This window comes from Oculina patagonica, chromosome 1, assembly GCF_052425735.1.
Source record: "Oculina patagonica isolate OP01 chromosome 1, crgOcupat, whole genome shotgun sequence".
Lineage (NCBI taxonomy): Eukaryota > Metazoa > Cnidaria > Anthozoa > Scleractinia > Oculinidae > Oculina > Oculina patagonica.
The window spans coordinates 39,699,790-39,726,933 of record NC_135758.1 but is presented as its reverse complement, the minus strand read 5'-3'; the positions used below and the strand labels follow the sequence as shown (position 1 = coordinate 39,726,933).

The 27,144-nt window shown below is 41.8% G+C and overlaps 3 protein-coding genes and 1 non-coding gene across 5 annotated transcripts in view; 2 read left to right on the top strand and 2 right to left on the bottom strand.

Moving 5' to 3' along the window:
• LOC144630648 (centrosome-associated protein 350-like) overlaps positions 1-9,216 on the top strand; it is a 50,330-nt gene extending 41,114 nt beyond the window's left edge. The window contains 3 exon segments of the mRNA XM_078489018.1: positions 3,976-4,133; positions 4,919-6,011; positions 6,014-9,216. Coding sequence (XP_078345144.1) covers positions 3,976-4,133; positions 4,919-6,011; positions 6,014-8,250 — 3,488 coding nt within the window. The 3' untranslated portion in view covers positions 8,251-9,216.
• Trnai-aau (transfer RNA isoleucine (anticodon AAU)) lies at positions 3,061-3,135 on the bottom strand. The gene has a single exon. It is a non-coding gene; the product is annotated as a tRNA-Ile (tRNA).
• Positions 9,217-10,664: 1,448 nt separating the features above from the next.
• Positions 10,665-15,184, bottom strand: LOC144631365 (uncharacterized). Of its 2 annotated transcripts, none has more exons than XM_078489799.1 (4): positions 15,025-15,184; positions 12,686-12,774; positions 11,457-11,542; positions 10,665-11,020 (listed from the first exon to the last, which is right to left on the bottom strand). In XM_078489799.1, exons 1-4 carry the CDS (start codon positions 15,058-15,060, stop codon positions 10,938-10,940), a joined length of 294 nt encoding a protein of 97 aa, XP_078345925.1. In that variant the 5' UTR covers positions 15,061-15,184; the 3' UTR covers positions 10,665-10,937. The 2 variants fall into 2 exon arrangements, with proteins under 2 accessions (XP_078345925.1, XP_078345919.1); XM_078489793.1 differs by having other exon boundaries at positions 11,457-11,545; positions 15,025-15,178.
• A 73-nt stretch (positions 15,185-15,257) lies between these two features.
• On the top strand, positions 15,258-27,137 carry LOC144631192 (deaminated glutathione amidase-like). Its single transcript, XM_078489602.1, has 6 exons — positions 15,258-15,533; positions 16,115-16,270; positions 16,879-17,082; positions 17,462-17,572; positions 25,173-25,274; positions 26,205-27,137. Exons 1-6 carry the CDS (start codon positions 15,276-15,278, stop codon positions 26,370-26,372), a joined length of 999 nt encoding a protein of 332 aa, XP_078345728.1. The 5' UTR covers positions 15,258-15,275; the 3' UTR covers positions 26,373-27,137.
• Positions 27,138-27,144: the final 7 nt, after the last annotated feature.

The following is a 27,144-nucleotide window of genomic DNA, read 5'->3' as shown; positions in this document are numbered from 1 at the left end:
ATCGTGTCAAAAGACTTGCTAGTTTCGTGACTGTTAAAATTGATATTGGTATATTTATGAATTCATTTGCTTTTGGTGAATTTAGCCAAGCGGCTTTAGTTGATGTTTGTTGTTTTTTACGTGATTCATTCGTTAAAAAAATCGTGATTGAAATTTATTGAGAAAGAAATGTACAGCGTGTTTTGTTTCGTAGGAGGGCGTAGATAAAGGCGATCTTACTGTTTTAAACAAAAAGTCTTCCCCCTGAGCGAATTTAATATCACTACAAGTACTCCCCGATTATGTATTATTCGCGTTTTCGGTTTCTTTAGCGTGACGTTCGTTTAAAAATTCCCTCGCTTTCTGGGACCACCGGATTCAGCCTGTTCTGGCGTTTCAGTATATAACCTCGTAATGAATCAAACCAGAGTTTCGTTACAATTGATATTTACTTTTTGTTTTTCCAATCAGTACTCGTTAAAACTTTCTATTTAAAATCCAAGGGAAGTGAAATGTAGGAGAAAAATAGTCGATGATATCATACCTACTAAGTGATAATTTACATGACAAAGTCACCTTTAACAATCCTCCCACAACACGCACAGAAATAAGTTTTGAATTTCTTTCCGCTCACTTTGCATTTTCGCTGCCCTTGTTGAAAAATAAGTCAAGATGTTAAAACTGGTGAAATGAACAGATAACTAAGAGTTCGATTTTTCTCTTTTTTGTAACTTCTAGAAGAAGTTTAATAGAATTCTGTTATTATACGCTATCGCCTAGAGGAGAGTTTCCATAGGATTTTAATGTGCCTTAAAAAATGCAATGAATATTTTACGTCGGCTCAGCTCCGAAATAGCTTCCCACTCGTGAAATGACGGGACAGCCGGGGATTCTTTCCGTGATATTTCAGAATTATTCTTGTTTTAGCGTAAAGTTTGCTCATTAGGCAAATGTGAGTTTGTTTTACGCTCTCTCTTTGAACTGCCTTGAGGAGTTGTGTGGTTCGTTCGCCGGAAATTCTCGATTACAAAATAGTGAGTTTTTTCCCACCCTTTTTCTTATATTTGTATTTTACAAGGTAGGCGGTTTTCCAAGTGGCTTTTAAGTTTATTCTGGTAACTACTTTAGGCATGTTTCGTTTATTTTCTTCGCTTAATCCTTTAATAATTACAAATTTTAGCAATTTAAATTTTCGTTGCTATCCCTGATTATATGATTGTGTTCGTAAATTTTAAGGTAACGACGAAGAGAAAGGTTAATAGCTGTGCTGTAAACAAAACTAATTCTTAATACTCAATCAGATTTATCAGCATAACAAGATCAACATTACGACAGAGGGCTTTCCAACTTGAACGTTAAGATTTTAGGTTTCTTCGGTGCCCTGATATCGGAGAGAGAGAGGAGGAGAAAAATTGTACGTAAGGTTAAATTCTTCGGCTTGTAAATTTGCTTCATGGCGCTATTAAGCAAACGAACTTGTTAACTCGAGCCGGCGACCTCTCGACATATCGAGAAGTTTATTTTTGTTAGTTGTCTAAGTACGACTTCGATATTTCTAAGGAGAAATACTAGACTTTGGTACTTACACAACGAATCACGATATATACTGAATTTCCGCTCGTGACGGACAAATGTTTCGGTCCCAAAATAAAACGATTCCTGTTGGAAGGAGATAACCGATGTCTTAATATAGAACTTTAATAAGACATTTTTCCTGTTTTGAGTCAATTTGACACTCCTTCAAAGATAGAAGTTACCTATATTACGGACCATGGACTTAGCTAAAAACGTTTTTTTAAGCACCGAACAGGTTATATCGGAGTTTAAGTTAGACTGGTAGCGAAGCCCTACACGAGCGAAGCGGTAAGAAGGTCACGCTTACCTCTGGCTTCGCTCGTGTTTCTTGAGGACTTGAAGTTCTGTTCGAAAGTGACTGCTATCAGTTTAGGTTGTGCTATAAATTGTATATTTTGTTGATCTTGCTAGACGTTAACCCCTCGTTCCACGAGAGCTGAGATAATTTAGCGGCGTGTGAATGATCAGAAGCGACTGTATTTGCTGACTAGTGAAGAGTTTGTAATTACAGCCCACAAACTCTTTCTTTTTTTTCCGGTTGTAAAATGAACGATTTTGAGAGTTTATTTGCGCTACTGTGAGGGATTACAACACCCAAAGACGCCCAAAAACCTTGTGTTTCTAAGTATAGCTCTTACCGGTATATCGCCTCTTGAACCGCATTTCGAACGCTATGATCACATCAACTAATTAAAACCGTCGCTCATTCAGCCTTCTTCCTTGGTTTTCGTAACGGCTGTTTTTCATTTTGTCATTGGCAATGGCTAACCAAAAGCTTCACCATCGTTTATAAAAAACCGTGAAGTGATCATCAGCGATTTCTGTTCGCTCACAAAGCTGAACCATGGTCTATTACACTGATCAAAAAGCCAACAGGAGTTACACAAACATCTTAAGTAGTCACAAAGGTCTACGGTAGACCTTTGTTCTAATGGCATGAAGGGATCTGGTTGAGCACGGCCGTATTCTACAAACGTGTATAAAAGCGAATGTTCATCATACAGATAGAAGGACAAAAAAATATGTTAAAACCAAAGTGAAACATGCGCCTCGGTTCAGATATGCAAATTGCCAGTTGGTCATTAGAACAAAAGAGATGGTCGCTGACGATCGATGGTGTGTTCAGTTTTATGTGATCGCTTAGTTTTTGGCAAGAAATCGCCGGCGATCAAATGAAAACTAGCCTTAAGAGTTATTTTCAAGTGATCAATGGAGTCAAATTAAAAGTATTCTTGGGATAACTTACCGAACGTGCTCCCGCTTTACTTGACGGTGTCCTCGTGCTGTGAACAAGAAAACATGTAAATTGAAACATTGAATAAGGCAGTGGGAGTTTCATGTCTACGTGGGAGACGATAGAAGGCATTTCTCCCTCCCACACTTCATTCCTTGTTATTTATTCAAATAACGGCGTACGTCTCTCAAACAGTTCCTGTTTTAGTAAATAATAAAGATGGTAAATTTTAAGCTCGGTGATAAATAATGATGGGACAAAGAAAAATTCTGAGTCCCCGACGGGAATCGAACCCATGGCCTCCCAGATATTGGTTGGGCGCTCTAACCAACTGAGCTACGAGAGACTCGTGGTGAGCTGGGCCATGTGACACGCGTCCTGCATACTGCTAGGATCAGCAATGTCGAAATCATCAAGTGTGTAGAAAACAATAATTCTAGCAGTCCGATGAGCAGGCCCAGCTCACCACGAGTCTCTCGTAGCTCAGTTGGTTAGAGCACCCAGCCGGTATCTGGGAGGCCATGGGTTCGATTCGAATTTTCTTTGTCCCATGCTCGTGTCATTGTTGAAAAATAAAAAAATCATCTTCATTATTTATCACCGAGCTTAAAATTTACCATCTTTATTATTTACTACACACTTGATAATTTCGACATAGCTGATCCTAGAAGTTTGCAGGACGCGTGTCACATATCAACCTAGTAAATGGTTCAGCTCACCACGAGTCTCTCGTAGCTCAGCCCCCCCCCCACCCAAAAAAAAACCCACCACCTTGGCTACTTAGGGCGCCCAACCGGTATCTGGGAGGCCATGGGTTCGATTCCCGTCGGGGACTCAGAATTTTCTTTGTCTCATGCTCGTGTCATTGTTGAAAAATTCATCACCAAGCTTAAAAAATTTACCATCTTTATTATTTACAGAAGAAACAAAACGAAAAACTGTTCATCGCTTTAAGTTTTTGTAGAGCTCTACCTTATTTCCCTTAGGGAATCCCGGCGAGAGAAAGATCACCTCGCGGCCTCTTTTTCGTGTCCACTCTAGCCCCCTTAGTCTTTCCTTAGTCTTTCATTGAAATGGTTAAAAATAAAGTATCCCCACCCCCCTAATTTTGAACTTTTGCCTTGGTAATTTCTTGATGAAAGCAGTGCTTTGACATTAACTCCTTTTTATCGTCTTTTATTTTGTAGAAACTTCTGACCACAGTGACATCGAGTCTCGTGTTCGCCGGCTGAGAGATCAACTTGAAGTACGCAAGCGCGAGGTGAAGCGCTTGTATAATGAAAGAAAAAAGCAGAGAAAAGCGATGTTACGGGCACAGGAGGCCAGCTTGAGACAGGAACTACAGGTAACGTGTGTAGTGTGTTAGAGTAGGTTTTTGCACGTGCGTGAATTATTTTTTACTCACGTGCACGTGGGTGTCTAAATTATTCTCCGTGCGCACGTGCACGTTCATTCAGCCGCAAGGTGCCAGTGGATTATGTGGGGAAGTTTTCGTAGTTCATTTCTTTCTTTTCTTTTCTTTTCCTTTTTTTTTTTCATTTATTCTCCGTTTTTTCAAGCTAGTTAGTAGGTTTGTTGTAATTTTGAAATGCAAAGTTTTAAAATATCATCGTCCATCCGGAAATCAGACATTGCGTTCAGCGAACATGCATAAGATACCTCAAGGAAAACCCGAATTGTTAATTCCTTCATTTGGTAAAACAAGCACAAACATCTCAGCATTTCGCAGTCAAGTACGCCGGCTGTTTTCTCAGTTTTTTTGAATGCAGAAAATAAAGCGAGGAAAATCATGTTTAATTTTCCTTCGAACTGAGTAGGGTAGAACGTAAAATATGTTAGTGGTTTAGTGTGTTTTATCACATAAATTTTACGGGATGCGTTAAACTTTGGCAAGCGTAAACTGAATAAGTAATAACTCAAAAATATAACAAATAAGTCAAAATACAGTACGACTAGAAACAGTGCTACGAGCGTTTTGACTGGGTTTTTGTTGTGTGCGTTAACTAGAAGAAAAAGACGAGCAAGTATACAACATCATGAGATATGTACTTGTTTCATATCATGCTTAACTACCTAACTGTTGATATAAGTGGAGGGATATTGATCATTTTTCTCTGTTACTTCTGTAAGGCCGTGGAAATGGTAATCTCAAGGACAAAAGCTGAACTCAATCGACCTCAAACGGAGTCCAAAAGACCAGAGTCTGGTACAACAGAGCAACGTCCTGTTAGCGCTAAAAGCGACTCCAGTGACATTATCACAACCCGTGAAGTTAGATACCATCTCTCTCGAACATCGGATGTGAGCGGAAGTCGTAAGTACACCCCCCCGGATAAGTCTGTAACTGTATCAGCCAGGAGTGATCCAGCAGGGGGGAGAGTTTCAAGTGCTGTGGACATGGACGTTAGCAGTCGAAGCGACAGAACAATTTCTGATGTTCCGAGCTTGAAAGAGAAAGAAAAGGATTTGTCTTCCGTGAGTGCAGTAAGAACAGATGAGAAAACGAAACGAAGTGAATCTCCGTTGGATAAAAGAGTAGACCTTGATCGTACCGACAGAACTCGGAGCCCTGACGAACCATTGTCGGAAAATCTTCGGCAATCTACGGATAGTGAACAAAAGAAATCGGTAAGAGATCGACTTGATTCCGAAGCCGAAATCGAAGATGAGGCGAAAACAGCCGAAGATTTGTCTATAAGCGAGGAGAGTGAAGTTCGAACAGCGTCAAAAGCATCTTACTCTGAAAAGTCGAGGTCTCAGAGTTATAGTAAATCACTGTCAGCTAGTCGTCGCCAAGAATCGGAAAGTGATCGGAAGAGTTCGGTACAGGAAAGGTCCGATATAGACTCCAAGATCCCGGATGAGGCCAAGACCGCGGATGATTTATCGGTGAGCGAGCAAAACGAGCTTGTTAGCAGGTCAAGATCCTCTCGATCTGAGCTCGATGGACTGAAAAAATCGAAGGATGATCGTTCAAGTATCGTCAGCGAGCGAAAATCGATTGTTTCCGATGTTTCGAAGTCTCCCCGAGTGTCAAAATCTCCGGTGTTGTCTGAGAAATCACGAAGCGCTCATCAAGTGTACAGTTCGTCTTTTGAAAGTGTTCATAGTGAAGGAGAAAAAACTGAGGACGACATTAGTGAACACATTAGCATTGAGGAAGATGTTAGAGACAGCGAACATTCAGTAGTGGAGGACAGTATTAAAGATGAGGTATCTACACAACCAAAAAAGAAACATCAAAAGACGGAGAAAGGACAATAGATATCTCTGAAGTTCCCGAGGAAATTTCAAGTTTCAGGAATGAGAAGTCTGAAATTGAGGAAGAAGTCCCTTCAACACGGAAAACGACGTCTGTTTCCGAAAAAAGTAGCAGCCCCGCATCTCAAAAGTCTGTACAAGGAGAAAAAGATTTGCTCAGACCTGAGATAAATGAGGATCAGTTTCCATCTTACAGCGCTGACTTTGAGCCTTCTGCGTTGGACGAAACAGACGAAGGAAAATCTGATAATTTAGTACCTCAAGCCTCTTACACTCCGGATTTCGACGCATCTGAGTCGAACGTTCAAGCCGAGGACGACAGAAGCATCCAGGAAAAAACGAAGTCCGAAGATTTGAGTTACTACTTGAAAAAGAGCGAACATTCCGAGGCAAGTAAAGAAGTCAAGATGCCGTCCCAAGATGAGCCACGGCTTTCTAAAGATCAGAGGATTGCCGAAATTCCAACGGTCGAGTTAGAGCAAGCCACCGATGAAGAAAGCATCGCAGAGGAGTTGAGTGAAAACGTTGAAGATCTCGAAGAGTTTGGAAGCAAAGAAGATAGTAGCGCTTTAGAGAAACAAGACTTGGGAAGACTTTCAAACGAAGAGGATAGAATTGACAACGAAGTAACATCCGTGCTACCTGATGTTCCAGCGAAGACTGAGGAAACGCTGGAACCGCGAAGCAAACCATCTGTTAGCCAATCAGCTGACAGAATTTCTCACGACTTGTCGGCTATGCTGTTGACCGAGTCAATGAACTGCGTGACGAGCGTGTTCGAAAAGCGCCGACGAACTACCGAAGATTTACCGAAGGAGTTAAGGGAAACACACGCAGGATCCGGTAATAACTTAAAGAGGGAAGATACACCTTCGTTAGAAGATGATAAAGATGTGATTTCGCGGTCGTTGGAGGAAACGTCCAAAGGAGACGAAATTTCTGATCATTTGTCTGTTTCGCAAGGAGAGGATTCAGTTTCTGGACTGGACTTTAGGTCAAGGGACCGGGAAGATTTGTCTCCCGCGCGCTTTGAACAACCTCGGCAAGAAACTCGGGAAGAGCAAAGTAATGGAATCGTGAATAAACTTTCGGATGCTTTGCTAAAAGAAGCTGCGTCGCAAATGATCGCTATAATGAGAACTCGACAAGAAAAGTTTGCCAAGGCCCAGGAAGAGCATAGTACTGACTCACCTACACCCCCCAAGGGGAAGACAGAAGATGAACCTCACTCGGGTGAGGAAAGTCCTCTTTCGTCTCCCAGATCCAATCGATTCATGGCTGTTCAGCATTTTCCTGAAGGATTGCTGAAGTACACCGAGGATATATCGACACCCCCTGGAAGTCCAACGGACGAGCAGAATTCGTCGATCGATGAGAAAGAATTAACAGATAAACTTGATCAGTTGAGACGATTACATGAGCATCTTGACGGTGCGCGGGATAAACTGGTAGAAGGCGATGACGAACGCTCAGAATTTCCTGTCAATACCAATACATTTATAGAGTTCCCCACACAAGACGAAGATGAAGAGGAGGAGACTTTTATAAGACGCTCTAGAGGAGCTTCGTTGCTTTTCTCTGTGCCTCATCGTCCGAGTGAAGTCAGCCCTGTGGTGGCTTCGTCTCTTTCGTTTCTCTTCGACTGCAAGAGACGAGGATTACCATTAGATAGCGTCTCACCTCCTTCGGAAATCATCGGAGAAGACGAAGCAGACGACGATCTTGAGGCGAATAGCAAACGAGTCTACCGACGACTAGTGTTCGATTTGAGCAGTAGTCTTCTCAAAGAACTGTTATCAGAGGAGGCTCCTTCTAACCGGCCGTCTTGGATGAAGTCAAAGCCAAAGCGAAAACGCCGTTTTCATCGCGGTCTACAACCACTTGTCCATGAAGAAGACTTCCTTCCTGTAGTTGAACAACAAGTGTTGAATTTAATCGGCCTAGGCGACGCCAGACCTTCTCTTGAACGTGTTCGCCGGAAAACGCCGCTTAAAGCGGGAAAGAAAGATTTCGTCGACGCCATCTTGATTCAAGAGCTTCGCGAGGACGAGCCGCTTTGGATTGATTACGATGAAGATGAACTTGCAGTGAAGTTCCAAGTGGCGGACGCCATCTTTGAATCACTGTTGTCCGAGACTGTGATGGTAGTGAATGCTGTGCAGCTGAGACGCGAGGCCAGAGCTGACGTCACACGCAGCTAACAGTGACTTGATCTTATATTTAATAGATTAGTGCACCGCTTTGCCGAAACATTTCGTTCCGGAATACGATCCCAGTACAGAATAATCCAGAATGAACACGGACGAGAATGAGCCGAACTCGTATTACGAAGTTAAGACCTGTTAACTTGTCTCCTAGTAATACCATATTTTCTCTATTTAGCCCGCTCTTTCTTTCTAGTCCCCTCCAAAAAAAACTCCCCTTCCTTCCTTTCAGCTATTAAAAAATATAAATACCCGTCCCTTCATATATTTTTGTCTGGTGAAGGGGGTGGGGGGGGGGGGGGGGAGGGGGCGATCGTGTTGACGGTGAATGCAAATGAATAGTTTATTTTAAATCACCGCACACATTTTTTTTAAAAAGTACCCCCTTGCAATTATTTAGCCCAATTTTAATAGAGGAAGTACGGTAACCCTATTTCTTTTTTCGAGCGAGAGCACCCTCTCCTCGCGAACCGTGTTAAAAAGTAAAATGATGTCAGCATGAAAGTTTAAGCATCGCTGCATCATATCCCTATAAGCTGTCAAAACTCGTTAGTTTGGAAGAAAAAAAAATTCCCCTCAGGTCAGTCTTGTGGTTCTGTGTCAGCAATATAAAAAAAAATAGAAACAATTTGCGATAGAGGTAGATCAGAGTGTTGAATGTGTAGTAAGTGGTCGATCTGTGTCCGCTTTCATTTGACACTCTATCCCTTTATGTTGTTTTCCTTTCTTTTCCTAAATTATCCAAATTATTATTTTTGAAGTTAAAAAAACGAAATTTTGCTGCAAATTTTCACACGTTGGTTTTGCAATTGTACGTATAAATTATGAATTTGACGCCCTCGCGTGTCGCACAACATTGTAATTAGAACTTGCTGTAATTGTAAATAGAGAGCTCTAATTTTATTTTTGTTTGAAAATTGTGAAATGTGTTTGTTGAATAAAACGCCCCAGGCTGGAAGTGTCGTTTATCGTTTATACTTTGGTCATTGTGCAAACTATCGACTATCCGTTTACATTTGAAAACCCTGGGTGTATTCTTTGCACATATCAAACAGCCTTTCTATTTTTTCATCGCAAAGAAAGAAAAGGAGAGAGATCCTGGTTCCCCACCCCTTCGCACTTTCGCGCTCGCGTCCAGATTTCTTGCGATACTTTCGCCAAAAGAATTAATATTTGCATCCAAAATGATACCCCGTTCTCGAAACAGTTCAATTTTTTTAACACCTCGTTTTGGCTGCTGATAATTTGAAACTTTCGTACGTTCAAAACATCATGCCCCGTTCTAGAAATTGTCTCTAAAATGGTTACCCCGTTATATGGCCGTTCTAGATCGTGAGCCCAAAATCACGACCCCGTTATGCGGCGCATACCCGTAAAGGTATTTTGGGGGAGCTACATTGCCGCTGTAACAACAATTTGTGTCGATGAGCACAACCCATAGACAACATGCATAGACGGTTTCTGGAATCGTTTGGGTAACAAGCAACGGCCGAGAAATGATGAATTCTCGTAAGACCGAACGATTTCCCCCGATTTTCGATTCATTTGACCCTTGATCGAGTGCGATCTCATAACATTCTTCCCATGAGGCAACTGTAAGATTCTAATTGGTCGATGTTTCCTAAGCTACCAACCAATCAGATAGCGGCTACCCAAATTATCCCAGAAATTCAGGTGTGAAGCCCGTGCTAAGTTTCCCCCGTTTCTAAACGTTGGAAAATGGAAAGTCTTTTTGTTTAATACCTTTTACTTTTCTCTTTTGTGTCCTAAGTGTTGCATGAGGCAAATCGCTTACGTGTTGACAAAAAATCGAAAGTCAAGACAAAAATAACCTTCGTTTTCCTGTGGGTAAGACCTCGGAGGTTTGGAAAGGAAAATGCCTAAACCATGTAGGAACTGAAAACAAAGTATTCAATTCTGAAAATTCGTTTCTCAATTGTGCACCCGTGTTGCGACCTGTTTAATATGTATGTAATGGACAAAACTCGTTCTTTGGGGCCATTGCAGGCGTTCCTTGGTAAGATCGTAGTCTTGTTCCTTAAAAAAAAAAAAAAAAAAAACCAACACCCTACTAGCCTTCAGTAAGGGCCTATGCTGTGAATATTTGCAAAACGTGTGGGAACAAAGCTGGGTGATCGGCTAGTGGGGAAGGAGAGCAGTAAACAACAAAATCCTCAACAACAAGTCGTTCTTCCCGCTGTTCTGAGTGCTCTCTGACTAACCGAACCCCTGAAACGGGCCAAAACGTAGCCTGTGTACAGCCTTCCCCTCCCCTAAAAAACTCGCTAGAGAAAACGAGGAACTCAAACCACGCTTTCGAATCTTTGAGGTATTGGGGTCAACAAAGATCTGGCAATCACGTATAACTGACAGCCATCTCTAGTCGCATATTGATGAGGTCGCACTATTATAACATAACTCTGTGAAGTGTTCAGGTGTACTAACGTTTATTTTTCGATTTTTTCATTTTTTTATTATTATTATTTTGGGTAGTAGTGAAATGAGTCACTGATGTCATAGCTGATGTGATCTTCCAGACAAATACAGAATTGTAAGAGCAATCGCTAGAACATAAGCTTTCCGTCCAGCATTATGAATGTCAATTCTCGGAGATACTTCTTCTGACTTCTTGGAGTGTCCTGGCACATGTAGCTTTATCCCTCTCGTTTCTGTTCAGTGTCATATTAACTTATATCCATTTTCTCTGTCTTGCTTTCCTTCTTTGCCTTTCCTTCTGATTTCTTACTGCTTTGCGGTTGTGGAATGACTGAGGAGAAGAAAAGAAAGGCATCGAAGTTTAATCTTTTTACAGACATGTCTCCAGCTTCCTGATTCATATGAACACCTGTGGGGGGGGGGGGGGGGGGGACTGCCATATGCAAGGGCCAGGATGCTCACCATCACGCTTCAGGGTGTAAATTGATGATTTTGGCTTCATTTTGAGTGTTCAGGACAGAACATCAATATTTTAATCTGTCAAAGTCTTGCTTAGGGTTGCCGGTGTGAAGAAATGGACAATACTGTCATACTGTCATGAAAAATGCTATCTTTTAGAGGTCAAAAAAGGCTAAGCCATGCCCAGATTGATCTCCTTTAGGGGCTTAATTCAAATTTTACATCATGCATCTCTGTCCTTTGAACGTGGGAGTCACATGCAAGGGAAGAACAAGTCAGTCACTTGAATGTCATAATTGTACATGTACCTTCCATTGCATTTTCCTCTTTCTGTTGCCGTTTAATCTGTTTCATAATGAGCCTCTTTTTTTTGGCTGATACAGATGCACCAGCTCTGCTGTTAAAGATTATCAGAAAAAAAAGAAAGGCCATTAGTTGTGATGCTATTTCTTAACGTTGGGTGAGAGAGGTGCTAGGGACATTATTATTCTTGGAGTGGGGGTTACTCCCATACATAAGGTAGCATTGCTGTAAAGGGTATAGTTTTCAGTTTAGTATAAGATTAAAGAGTTTTGGTCTAGTGTAGGGTATCATTTACCAGGAAACTGATCAAGGTGAAACTTAGTGGGTCTGAGGTAGGGTAGGGATTTTTGTGTCTGTCTCCCGCGGGGGGGGGGGGGGAGTTACATATTAAAAGGACAGGGATGTTTGTCGGAAATTTTGAAAATTACCCCTAAAAGAGACCAATCTGGGCGTGGTTGAAGCTATTTTAGACTCCTATATAAAAGATACCAAAATTCTGAAAAGAGAATTTATATTGTTTATTTCTTTGTGTGTAACCCTGGCGACTGAAAATATTGCCATTTTGCCCAGAACTCCCTAAGCGAGACCCACAGTCTTAAATTTATACCCCTAAGCGAGACCGTCCCTTTCATATGGTAGTCCCCCAGGGTCTAGTCTATAGAAGGGTTGCAGCTCAATATGGTAAGGTCAAGGACAAGGGTTTTAGAGTACCTCTCTCTCTTATTAGAAATCAGTTGTGAATGCAAATCCCCCAGTCTGCAAATAATACTTGCAAATAATTTTGACAGTTATTTAAACAACAGTAGTTTCTTTCATGTGGTCCTCGATGTTTACTTCTTTAAAGCTATCGAAATTGACCTTTGAGTTAATGCCTCGTACAAACTGACTGTGTATCAACTGCAAAGGAGTCTTAAATGGAGACAACCATGATAAACTGAAGACTGCTACCACTAACAGGAGATTAGATATGAATTACATTCTTCAGATTCACGCCTCTCGGAAGTTCATTGCGTATAGATTTTATGCAAAATGTGAAGTACTGTAGCATTTTCAGTTTCTGTACATTTGTCTGTCAAAGTTCCCTATCCATGGACCGACTCAGTCTTGCAGGTACAATTTAACTGGGTAATATCTTGCTGTAGCAATCAAAGTGCATATCTTTGTGCCATGTTTGAACTTTTATTTCAAAACTGTTACAATTGCCATGTTCACATGGACTCTTATTTTTCATTACCTTTGTTGGGGCCCTTTACTCTTCTGTTGTTGTTTCTTTTTCTGTGCTTTCTTCACTCTTGTTAGTTTGTTGAGGTTTTTCTGCAAAGCCTGTCAAAAACAAACTTGAACAATCAATGGCCTTGAACAGAAACAAACCAAAGAGGAAGTTATATATCACTGGCTTCTCCCTGAAGTTTTGACCCACTGACACTCCTTCCCCCTCCCTCTTCTTACCCCCAGGTTAGCCCCCTTCCAGGGGGGAAGGGCACCCTGTGTATTTTTGGGTGGGGGTGTGCCGCTGGGACTCTGAAACCCTTACCCTATACCAGACAATCTCCAGCTGGTTTTGCAACCCTATACTAGACTAGATACCGAAAATCCCTACCCTATCCCAGACTTGCTTCTTTTTAGAACTGCATCACTATCAGTGTTTTTAATGGAAAACCATCTGTCAACAACGTTGTCACAATGATTTAATTCACGTGTAGGGAAGCCTCTTTCTCTTCCGAGTTTCTATTCCTATTCTGGACTTAATTCTTCATACCACTGATCAGTTTTTTGGCAAATGATACCCTATTCTAGACCAAAACTCTCTGATTTCTATACCATATCCCAGACTAAACTCCTTGAAAACCATACCCTTCACAGCGGCACATACCACAGGCGGACCACCCTATGTGTTCGTGGTTAATAATTGTTGACATAAGGTCATGTTGAAATCAATGGCGCATATAGAAGATATATAGAGAAACATTACGTTGGCTTCGATTTACCTACAAAATATAAAGTTTACTCTAAATGATTCAATAAAAGTTAAGATGAAATGTTGAATGAGTCTTGTGTCGTGTTTTTTTGCCGCTCCGAGCCCTTTAAGCCGTTATTTTTGCGAGATCATTTAGCGACCGGTAGAAGAGAGAGAGAAGAGAGAACAAGGCAGGCAGCTTTACCGCCGGCGGTCGCGACCTTGTCTAATTCAAGCTGGAACTGACGCTAAACCATCAAAATTCTCGCCTTGAAAACACCGGCATCCGATCGACTAGATATTTCTCTGTCCTTGAGCTTCATCCTTCCAATATTTTTTGAGAAAAGCGATCCCGAAGTCTCAAAAGTAGCTTTCTCCATATGATCAGTGCAAAATTCTGGATCAAAGGAATTTGAAACATGCGAACAACAAAAGAAAATTTGACATATCTGTCAAACATCAAACGCACGCCCTAATTTGAAACATGCGAATAACAAAAGAAAATTTGACACATCTGTCAAACATCAAATGCACGCCCTAATTTTCTTTTGTTATTTGCATGTTTCAAATTCCTTTGATCCAGAATTTTGCACTGATCATATGGAGAAAGCTACTTTTGAGACTTCGGGATCGCTTTTCTCGAAAAATATTGGAAGGATGAAGCTCTAATTCGGCACAAGGACAGAGAAATATCTAGTCGATCGGATGCCGGTGATTTCGAGGCGAGAATTTTGATGGTTTAGCGTCAGTTCCAGCTTGAATTAGACAGGTCGCGCCGCCGCGGTAACTGCCTCCTTGTTCTCTCTTCTCTCTCTCTCTACCGTCGCTTGATCTCGCAAAATAACGGCAAGGGGTCGGAGCGGCAAAAAACACGACACAAGACTATTCAACATTTCATCTTAACTTTTATTGAATCATTTAGAGTGAACTTTATATTTTGTAGTAAATCGAAGCCGACGTAATGTTTCTCTATATATCTTCTATATGCGCCATTGATTTCAACATGACCTTATGTCAACAATTATTAACCACGAACACATAGGGTGGTCCGCCTGTGCACATTCCTATATAGCTCATATATGGGAGTGCCCCCCCCCCGGGGGGGGGGTTAGCCATGGTGATATGTCAGTGAATAAGCAGAATGGAATAAGTGGAATCGGTGGCACACAGCGCCCGCCGGGCACACAGGGTAGCAGATTCCCCACTGGGGGAGATTGTTAGTAAGTGCAAATGCAAACCAGTGGATCTTGCTTTGCAGGTTTCTCCTATACTTTTAACAATTCCTCTAGCCGGCACGGGTAGACCCTACAGTGAACCCTTCATGTCTGTTGTACTGGAACTCCAGAGTTTGATAGCAATGAATTACCGGTAACATTCATTGATTGCTAAATCGACTGATCATTGGTAATTGCTATAAATTCGATGGTCGATTTTCACCTATTCTATTGAGTATGCGAATTCCATACCAACTGCCTTTAACCCTTGTAATAACAGTATTAAAGATCTCCATTTTTTAACGAAAAAACAACACGTGCGTTCAAATCGTGGCTTCGTCACACAATAACAATGAATATCTAGTATATTTTAACACGAACTACAACCACAGATGCACTTACTGTTTTTGGACGATTAAGGAGGTTTCCTCCAGTCATTTTGTAGGCGCAAGCAGTCGAAAATGTTCACAAAGTTGTAAAAAACAGGCTTCTGTACTGGACCGAACTGTCTCTGCTTCGATCTCAAAACTGAACTTTGAGCCTGCAATCCATCAGCTGAATACCGAAAAACGAAAAATACGTCATGTAACGATGACTTTAAACTATCACCAAAGATGGCGGCTAAAACGAAGAACGTTTGGTAGAAATATTCAATGTTTTCTAGAATAACCAAACAGTTAATTTATGCCTCGAAGTGTCAGTTTAAACTTGGTTTAGGAGGGAAATACCGCGTTTTAAGTTACGTGTATCGGCGAGGATTTACCTCAATAAACGGACTCATGGAAGACAAGCTGACCGGAACTGGAGGTGCTCTGGTGGCAGTTTGTCAGATGAACTCTACCAACGATGTGGATCGTAATCTGGGGATTTGTAAGGATCTGGTGAAAAAAGCCAAGTCAAGAGGTGCTAAGGTGAGCTTAATTAATAACACCGTACAGGTGCAGTAAAATCCACTTCACCCTAAGGGGATGCTGGGTAATTGATGGGGAAGGGAAGATTTTTTGGACAAAATGAAACAGGACAAAAGTATGCTGTAAAAGAATTTCCATACAGTCAACTCCCATGATATTACAGTCACCTTTGGGACCACTAGTAGGTACATTTAAATCTGTTAATGGACACCTCTGTAAGACAGACACCTGGTGTTGGTCCCATCCCTGGGTTTTTTCAGTCATTTTACAGTAACTAAACTCCCTTTAAGACAGAAACTTCTCTAAGATGGGCAGTTAATACCTGTCCCGAAGGTGTCCGTATTTAGAGAGAGTTGACTGTATTGGTGTCTGTAAATGTACCAATCAAATCAAAACTTCAACATCCCCTCCCAGGCATACCCTGTGCATGTGCCCAGGTGAGCAGGAATTTGACATGGGTGGTTGTAACTGAGGTGGGGAATTTGAAACCATATGGGAGGGGTGGGGAGACGTGGACAATTTTTGTCTCAAGAAAATAATTTTTCCAAGAAAAAACCTACAGTTTCATTTTTTTTTTGCAGGTTGTGTTTCTTCCTGAATGTTTTGATTATGTTGGTGAAAACCATGAACAGACTCTATCCATGGCAGCATCACTAGAGAGTCCAAGAATGAAAGGCTTGTGTGAATTAGCCAAGGAACTGGGAGTTTGGCTGTCACTGGGAGGATATCATGAGAAGGTTTGCATTAATTTTTTATTAGGACTACATCTAAATTTCATTGTAATACTAGCCTGCATTGCTGGCGGGATTAGCGCAGTGTGAAAAAAATCGCGGGCGAAGCTGCATGTGTGCTCCCACCAGCTACGCAGGCTATTATATCTACCATGTCCAATATACCGATCTGATTCGGGTTGTCACTTCTTCCCTTCTTCCAGCTGATTTTTCTTACTGGAAGACAGGCCGTGATATTCGAAACAGAAGTGCAGTCGACTGACTGGAAATAAGCTTGCCAAAAATATGTCATTGGTATGCTGAACCTGAATGCATTGACAGGTTCTGACAATATATGCTAGGACCTGACACCTGGTCATACACTCACAGAGGGCTCATTTTTGCCTGTCAGCCTAACAAACTTGAGCAGAAGTATATTGTGGATTTTCAAATTGTAACTGGTCAGAATCCACATTCTTGGTACTGACCAAAACAAAAGGTGGCTTTGGGGAAAAGATTGCTTCTCGTAGACATGCTCTTCTCATTTGATCATGGACTACCAATCATGATCAGGAGAAAGAACAATCATTGTTTTCACTGTTTCCGTTTTTCCTTTTTTTGTTAAAAAAACGTAGGGTCCACCAGATGATAACAGGATACACAATTCACATGTCCTGGTCGATGACAGTGGCTCCATAGCAGCAGTGTACCGCAAGGTACACCTGTTTGATATTGATGTCAAAGATGGACCCAGACTGAAGGAGAGTGACACTTGTATCCCTGGTAACCAGATAGTACCACCAGTCCCAACTCCTGTGGGGAATATTGGTCTTGCCATTGTATCCTCCATACAAAACCTGTTGCCATTGTAACCTGGACACTTCGGGTTATTACATGTTGATCCTCAAAAATAAGTGTTTGTATTTTTCGACGAAAGTCTGAAAGTTGGAAACAAAGAAAAATGTTTAATGGACTCGGCTTTTTCTTCATTTGTTTTAGAAGAGTATGATCGCTCAAGCTATTAAAAAAGCTTGAATTTCAGCAAGAGATCAGAAAAGATGGCTGAAATTCAGGCTACAAGCTAAACCTTTGGGGTTGAAATGAAATTCCTTTTGAAAGTTTGTTTGTAGTGAAAGTAACGGTAAAGTACACAACATACATGTAGTTATTTTTGTTAGAAGAGCTGTTTCGTCCTTGACTTGTTTGTGCTTGGTGCAGTGCTATGATGTACGTTTCCCAGAGATGTCAGTGGTTTTAGCACAACAGGGAGCCCACATATTGACATTCCCATCAGCATTTACTCAGATAACAGGATCAGCACATTGGGAGGTCGGTAACAATTTGCGTAAATTTCCAATTTTTTTTTGTTGTAATTTTTTTGCTTTGTCAGGTGGCCCCAAGAATTCTTAGCAACTCATGGTAAGGAATTGCAACCAGGGGGGGGGGGGGAAGCAACTTCCCATACATTCTCTTATATGAAATCTGAGCGATGCTCTCACAACTTGCAAAGCAATCATCGGGGCGGTAGTCAGCGGATGTCTCTAAGGCGCATGAGCAGCTCCTTTCTTTGTGAACTTGCCAAAACAATAACAACATGGGACCAGTGAGAGGGTTCGATTTTTTTTATATATGTAGTAATAAAAAAGACTTTCTAAGTTTTGTCTTTAAAGCAGCGAAAATTTCTCCGGACAGGTTTGGCGATGAATATTCCCGCTCTAGTCGGAGCTATTGTTCTTGCTCTATTGTTTCGAAGTTGTTTGTTGACTTGGTCTTTCTTTGTTTTACTTCATTTACAATCCCCATGTGGGCCAGTTGAAAATCGTGGTACAAACATTTGCATTTCAGCACTGAAAAGTAGCACGGCATCACAAAATTCTGCGTTCTTAAAACTACACGACGATGACGAAATTTTCGGATTTAAACAGCTGCTTTTAGATTTTTAGTTAAGAGAATTGAACCCCTTTTATAATAAGTGATTCCACGACATAGCAGCTTCCATTTCGCGGGAAAAGATTGCCTGTTGCATCATCGTCCAAAAACCGCTGACTACATCGTGAATTGATCGCTTTGCAAGTTGTGAGAGCATCGCTACTCGGTCCCAGACCTCGTTTCTTCCCCCCCCAGCCCCCCTGAATGTGTAAAGGGACTAGCGGGGGAATTGAGAGTAACCACTGCGAGAATGAACTGTAAACACAACTTTATATACACTTTAACTGTTAACGAGGAGATGCTGACTCGACAAGAACTGAAGAAGAAGGAGGACTCGCGTTCGCTCGACTGTTGCTCGCTCCATCTGCTATGTCACGTGACTAATGTTTATCAGTCCCATAATTCCACTACAGTCCACCCCTTCTTTAAGGGAGTAACTTACGACAAACGATTACAATGTACATGATGAATAAATTTGAAACAAAGCTAACAAGAAAATCTTAACAGTCTATAATCCTCATGAGTCCACCCCTTCTTAAAAGGGATTTTAGTTTTCTGAAACTAAAGTTGCAAACATGTCTTTGTCAAGTTTTAACAAGTAAGTTCCTCCATGTGAGCCTCCAGACATGGATAGATAAGGGCACTTTGAAATCAGTCCTTTAAGTTTTCCGCAACGTTTCAAAATTTCCTGTGCATCTGGAATCTGCTGGTACACCACTTTGCAGGCTTCTGATGCATATGCCTTTGCACCTGGTAGACTGTTCAGATAATGTCCAAAAGCAAATGCTAACTTTGCCAAATCAGGATCAATTGCTGCACTCTTTCGAGTGGGTAATTCAGGAGGGGTAACTGTCTCTGTGTTAGATGGTGGTTCTTCATTATTTCTGAGATCATAATCTACTTCTTCTGAAAGTTCATCTGGCACAACAATGATCTTTTCAATGTTTACTGTTTTAATCTCATCCTGAGTGAATTTGTGTCGAAGTCGCAATAGATCCTGGCGACCATGAACATGTCCTATAACAGTGTAAGGACCATCAAATCGACGAATGAACCGTGTGGCTGATCCTTTTGGTTGTGAACTCGGAGGTGGTCTTCTAACATAAACTTGCTTTCCTTCTGCAATGTTAAGTTCCCTGGATGATTTATCATAATATTCTCTTTGAGTTCTCTTCATATCCGCTTTGATGCTGTTGAACTGTTTTTGTGCTTCACGCATACGAGACACAAGCTGCTCTGCATAGGTGCTTCTTGAGAGGCTTTCTTCAGGTAAGTCAAGAGAAATGACTTCAGGTGATGGTGCGTTGCGGCCAAATACCAAGAAGAATGGACTAATTTGACCAGTACCAGGAATTGGAGATACATTGTGAGCATATGCAGCTGGCTGCAGAAACTCTTCCCAGCGTTCCTGGTGTTTCTCACAATAAATTCCTATTGCTGCATTCAACCATCTGTGAACACGTTCTGTACTTCCATTTAGCCGTGGACGGTAACTTGTTGTAACAATGTGTTCAATTGAGAGAAGTTTTGTTAGCTGGCGTAATACCGCATTAAGCCATTCTCCTCCTTGATCGCTTTGTAAGACTGCTGGAAATCCGTATTGCAGGAAAACATCATTAAACAGAGCTCGTGCTGCAGTAGTTGCTTGTTTATCTGGGACCGGAATTGCCCGCAAGAAATTAGAGTAGGGACAAACAGCAGTCAGAATCCATTTGTTACCAGCTGGGGTAGAAGGCAATTGTCCAACATAGTCTATACCAATGGTGCTGAAGGGACGGTCGTATATGCGAATTTGCATTGGTCCATGTTTGGGATCAATAGACTTAAATTTGATACAGGCAGGGCAACGCCTGATCCAGTTCCTCACATGCTTAGTCATATTTCGCCAATAAAAGTCATAAGAAAGAGATCCATAAGTAGCTTCGCGTCCACGATGCATTCCCACAGGTGAATCATGATATACACGTAAGAGATGACGTTGAAGTTGAATGTCATTGGGAACCATAATACGATAGTGATTTGGGTCCTCCATAAGTTCATCTCGATACATTAACAAACCGTCAATAACAGCTGAGCGCTTTGCCATTTGTTTAACCCATTGCAAGTGTTCCTTTGGAATGTTCTTAAATGCAGAAAGATCTTGATTTGAGCTGTGAAACTTTCTTAGCAGATTTAACCAGTAATCTTGTAGCTGTCTCTTAGCAAACTTTGACCGATTCCGGTTTAAAGATTCCAAATTTTCAAAGTCTTGAAAGTCGCAGTCTGAAGATGGACTTTGTTGAGATGTACCAACTTGAGGAGTCTTGGTCTGGTTTGTAACAGAAGTTTTGCTTTGAGTTTCCTTTGTACATTTGTTTCTCTTTGGAGCAGTAGCCAGGCAGACTGGGTCGAGGCAATCAGCTTGAGGTATAAGACATGCATTGTGTAAACAAGCCATAGTATTGTTAAATGTTCCATGAACAAGTTCAGGGGTGTGGTGTGGAACATCAACTGAGGTTGCGATAATCATAAATGCGATAACACTGTTCTCTGGAGGTATAACAACATTGTCTTCAGGAATGTTTTCTTTTACAGGGTGACGGCTGAGAACATCAGGAACAACATTTCTTTCCCCTTTTCTGTGTTCGATGAAAAAGTCAAACTCAGCCATGCTCATGCACCATCTTGCAACTTTTGCCTGTTGTGGTGCCATGGTAGTCAACCATTTAAGATTCGCATGATCGGTTACAACTTTAACTCTTCGGCCTAGTATGTAAGAGCGAAACTGTTCAAGTCCCCATTTCACAGCAAAGAGTTCCTGGTGCATCGTTGTCCAACGTGATTCAGCTGGTGTAAATGCTCGGGATGCAAATCTCACGGGGCGAAGTATGCCATGCTTCTCTTGAGCTAACATTGCTCCGCATCCTAGCTTGCTAGCATCCACATGTAATTCAAACTGAGCATTCCAATCAGGATGGAACAACATAACATCTGGGCCAGTGATTGCTTGCTTCAAGTCTTTAAACTCTCTTGCTGTTTCTTCGGTCCACTGAAATGACACACCCTTCTTGAGAAGAGATCGCAAGGCTTGTGTTCGGGTAGACATGCATGGAATAAAGTCTCTAAAATATCCACAAAGTCCAAGAAAACGCTTGACTGCAGAAGTGTTAGTTGGTGTGGGCATAGATAAGATTGCTTCTACTCCTTTGCTTATTGGTGTTCGACCTTCTTGGGTGATCCGATGTCCCAGTATTTCGATTTCCCTTGCGAAGAATGTACACTTGGAAGGTTTCAGTTGCATACCAACTTTAACCAGTCTCTGAAACAACAATGAATAATGTTCAAGGGCTTCCTCGTCTGTCATTGCCCACTGAATTATGTCATCCACGTAAACAACAAGCCACTTGTGCAAGTAATCTGCAAATACAGTGTTTAAAATCCGCTGAAATGTGTTTGGTGCTGTTTTTAATCCGAAGGGAAGCCTGAGAAACTCGTACAGTCCCAGGTGTGTACAAAATGCAGTTTTGTGTTGATCCGATTGCCGGATAGAAATTTGCCAGTAACCACTGACCAAGTCACATTTCGCAAATACTTTTCCTTGGCTGACAGCATCAAGAACGCTAGAGATAGAGGGGATAGGGTAACCATCTCCTTGTGTCACACTGTTGAGGCGGCGATAGTCCACCACAAATCTTGGAGGTTGCAGTTTACCCTTTTCTGGAGGTTTGCGGACCAGGATGCATGGGGAACCCCATTCTGAATGACTTGGTTGTATTATCTTTAGCTTAAGCATCCGCTCGATTTCTGTTTTGATCGCTCTGAGTTCTTCTGGGCTTTTCTTGTATGGGTGACGATAGATAGGAGGGGCATCAGCTGTGTCAATTCTATGCTCAAACCCCTTAACAGCTCCGAGTGGACTACCAGGGAGGGCAAATGCAGTAGAATACTGACTGATAAGTTCCTTAAATCTCTTCATGATATCTTCATCAACATTAGAATACTCTGGGCCATCTAAATCCAAGGCATGAAATATAGCATCACTGTAGGCAGATGAGTAAGGGTCACAGGTCAGCTCTTCTGCTGGAGGAAACTCAGGACCTTGACAATCAAATTCTGGTAGGGCATCACAGAAAGGAGACAATATGGATGAGTTGAGACCAGAATCTTCCATTTCTTTCACTTGGACTGAAAGTTGCCATTGCTTTGGAGCACAAAAGTCTAAGTCACAATGTTTATGTTCAGTTTCCTTTGGAGGTTGCAATGAAGCAGGTGGCTGCTGAGTATTTGCCCAAGTAAGCCATCCATCTGCAAGTTGTTTTGCAGTAGTGTCGGCTGCTTCTTCGAGAACAGCATCATCATCCTTTGTCATGTCTCTAACATCTCCTAGAATGACATTCTCAGGGATACTTGTCTTCTTCAACTTAGATTCCACTGCCAGTGTTGTGCAGTATGTGATGTGCATGTCAGGAGTTTCTTCTGTTAGAACTGAATCTGGTGTTTCAGCAAGGTCTATGAGCTGAGCATTGTAGCACGGATCACTGCTAGGGCGTGCTGTTTCAGGTTTCACATGACTTGAGATTTGGCTGAGATCAAAGGGACCACTGAGAACCTTGACACCTGGTTGAATGTCTTTACCCTCAATCCAAAGCGGTTGACGCATTACTTGGTATCCCATTAAAGCTGCAGAAAGGGTGACACAGACCGTAACAAAATTAAGACCACGGTGAAGGGATTGTGAATGCTTGTGAACACCCAGTGGTGGTGCTCCGGTAAGAAGGCATGTAATACTGACATGAGGCTTCTGCGATGTTGATCCACTTGCACACGATGAGGAACTATTGGGTACAGAGATGTTTGCAAAACCTTGAAGTGGATTGTCAAGCGAGCACTGGACTCGAAACTGCATACTTGGATGGCGAAAGGTGATGGACGGAGCATAATGATCAACCAATGCCTGAGTCGCATGAAGGTGGTTCTCTCCAAAGAGCATTGGCCAGACGAGACCTGGAACTACGAGCATAGTAAAGACAGTTTCTGTTTCATTTTCCCATGTGATGGGGATTTGCATAGTGGCAACTGCTTTAAGATCAGACTTTGAATCTGCAGAGGTAACAGAAATGTGTTCTTCAAGGGCACAATACTTGAGGTCAGGTCGTTTGGATGCAACAAGATCAGCATGTACTTTGCTCACAAGAGATACAGAACAACAACTATCCAATGGCAAGGGCAGTGGTTCACCTGCAGATGTAACAGAGGTCCACAGAATATTACGCTGACACAACTGAGTTTCTGGCTTTGCTGAATGTGCAGGGATGGTAACGGCAGGTAATCCAAATAATGGAGTAGATGTTGAGGGCTGATCAAATGAAGCTGGAGGTGGTGGTCGTGAAGCTGAGGTTGAGGTTTGGTTTTCAGATCCTGCAGGAATAGAAGTCGAGGATTTCTCCGTACACTGAGCTTCATATTTTTCCAGACGAGTAGACAAGACTACGAGTTGCTGCCTAAGAGAATTTACCTCATCAGATGGAACAGCGCTGCGAGATGTGCTTGATGGGCGATTTTCTGAGTGTTTGATAGCTTTACAGCCCCACTTGTTACAGCGTTGGCACTTGTGTTGTCGGCCATATGAGCATTTGTTGCCGTCTTCCTCGCAATTAGATTTGGAAAATCGATTGTAATTTCTGCATATCTCCGGTTGTTTTGACGTGTCTTTGCGGTATTTTGGACAGTACCTCGACAGATGATTTGTTTCTCCACAAGTGTAACAAGCCCTCTGCTGTCGTTGGGAGTGCTGATCTTGAGATTTCATGGAGGTTGAGGAAACAAACGCATTCGGTGGTGTAACTTTCCATTCATCGAGCGACTGATTTGGTTTCGAGGCGGCGGGCGGAGTTTGAAATGACAACTCAACACGACGAGCCGCTTCGACTGCTTTATCGAGGGTTTCAAATTCTGATGCTTTCACAACGAGCTGCTGAGCAATACTGGGCTTGACTTTAGAAATAAACTGTGAAATAACAAAGGTAGGACAATCTTTCGCAATCTTTTCGCCAAGTTTCTCCAATTGATGCAGTAGTTTCTTGTATTTGAACGCAAACTGTTCCACTGACTCGCCACGCTCTTGTTGAATGGCGCTCAACTCGGCTGCTAATCGGCGGCACTTGTCTTCTTTTGATTCGCCGAATTCTGCACGTAATCTTTCGATGCAAATGTTAAATTGGTCTTCTACCGCTTTATCTGCGTAGCCCTCTGTAGTTTTTGCTATTGACAACACAGATCTCGGCCAGTCGCCAACACACTGTTGTTCAAGAAGGGAGAAACGTGTTCCGGCGGGAAGATGTGAGGTTTGCTGGTTGAACCGCTCCAGAAATTCCGAGATATCGTCTTGTACCACACTATCTCGACGAAACGAAGGAAGCTGCATCGAAGGCATACGAAGACCTTGTGTATGTTCGTGTTGAACTGGTGCTGGAACGGCTTCGGCCATGTTGCCGACTGTTTGGGTTACTTGAGTTACGTTTGTTGTTAAGTCTTTCACAACGCTGACAAGTCCAGCCACGATGCCTTGCAATTCTTCAATTGTAGCTGGCATGATGAGTTCGACGAAATTTGGGTTCTCCACCACTTGTAAAGGGACTAGCGGGGGAATTGAGAGTAACCACTGCGAGAATGAACTGTAAACACAACTTTATATACACTTTAACTGTTAACGAGGAGATGCTGACTCGACAAGAACTGAAGAAGAAGGAGGACTCGCGTTCGCTCGACTGTTGCTCGCTCCATCTGCTATGTCACGTGACTAATGTTTATCAGTCCCATAATTCCACTACAATTGCAACAAAGCTAAACTGTATGTAATGTGTCCTAGCAGCTCAGCTGAAATACCATAAAATACCGGTTATAAGCACCCATCCCCCTCCCCCCTTGTTACACTTGAGGCCCTAACGAAAAATAATCCGGTTACAAGAACCCGACCGTTCAACTACGCCTTGATAAATACTTCGGTTGTAACTTTTTTCAGGTGTTATTAAGATGTCGCGCTATAGAAAACCAGTGTTACGTGATAGCCGCTGCACAAACAGGACAACACAATGAAAAACGGCGATCATACGGCCATGCTATGGTACGTATTAACATTCAGTAACATTGGGTGTTGTAACATCAGGTTAATAAACTATTTTGTTTTCTCTCGGTCTTGGTCTGTTCTTGGAGATCGGAATGTTTGGATTTCGTAGCTGCACGATTATTGTGTTTAATAAACCCGTAAACTTGAGTCTTGTAGCCTCCCAACTCTTTGTAGACGTTTGTAGAAAATAAACCAAAAACCGTCATCTAGGGCGAGTTTTCATGCAGCCCGAGTTTTAAATGTTTCTTTCGCGCTTTCGCGGAGAAATAGAAAAACCGCTGATTTCCAAATATGATTCATGAAAAAAGAATAAATATGAAGACTGAAATCAGTTCGATACGTGTGTAGCACGCGTTTTCTGAACTTACGCAAAAAAAAAAATACTGGTGTCACTGACTGTGATTGTTTTTACGATGCTGGCTTTTCACAAAGCGACGGAGTCTGAGGAGTCAGAGTCGGAGTCGTATTATGACGCGCAGTGTTTTACAATCTAGTGAAAATCAAACCGACGGAGTGGTAAGCAGAGTTCCGGTTCCGCTTATGACTCCGTCGCTTACGGTCAAGTGAAAACTAGTAGATTATTGCAGTCGCAAGCAGAAAGGAAGTTCTCGGATGGCGTGAGAACTGAGAGCTAGCATTGTAATTGGTTTGTTCCTTCGCTTCTGCTTGCGACTCCGAAAATCTAGTTTTTACTGGATCATAAGCGACGGAGTCATAAGCGGAATTGGAAGAAAATGTAAAAGTTCTGATTCTTCCGACTCTGATTGCATCGAGCTTACGACTCCGCTTACGACTTTCATCACTTGGTCGTAAGCGTTTTTTTCAACTCCGACTCCGTCGCTAGTAAAAACCAGCCTTTAGCAACCAGAGAAGGCTGAAATTCAGGCCATTATGACAGAGTATTTCTGTTTGTTTGTCTCACTGCAGATCGTGGATCCATGGGGCTGTGTGATCGCTCAGTGTCGTGAAGGAAATGACGTATGTGTGGCAGAAATCGACCTTAGTTACCTGAACAAGGTTCGCCAACAGATGCCAGTTATGAATCACAAGAGAAACGACCTGTATGGAAACTTGAATTCATGCCCGAAACTTTGACAAAATGTTCAATCCGTTGGGGAAAGGGTCTAGGGGAGAGAGAACGTTAGCTGGGACTGAGCAACTGAGATCTAAGTAATCTAACCATTGTGGAATGAAATGGATGAAACTCTGCGTCAAAAGATTTTCCTTACTTTCACCACGCTGAAAACAATGTGTGGCCGGACTCTAGACAGATTCAGTGACAAACGAATCAAAGTCTACTGAAATGGGACACATGTCCGAAAATAAAATAGATATTCCTTTACAAAACAGTAACAAAAAACCCAAAGCAGAACAGAACAGAACAGTAACGTAAGCAATCTTGTTTTTTTCAACTTTAATTCAATAAGTACGTAAGTGTAAGCCTTAAAAAATAACGGGTATTTATCTAGTAAATTAAACGCAAAAACCTCATGAGACACGGCTATTTACCTTTGTATTATAAATTCAAATTGTGTCATAAATGCATTTCTAAACTGAAGATAGGTAGGTATTAACTTATAACTTGTGAGCCATTCGTATGTGTACAAATAATGTCGAAATGAATGGTTTGTAATTCAAAAATTGACTTGTAATAAAGTTTTGTATTTTAGACGCATGTTAACTGGTGAATCGAGTGAAATTTAACGTACATTCTCGTACGACAGAATTTTGTTTTCACGCTCAATTGAAATATTTTTAAGAGACTATATTGTATATTTACATAAACCCCCTATTCCACACCCATTTATACATATAATATTAAATTTAAATAGCTAAATATAATTGTTTTAAATACTAACAATTTCAA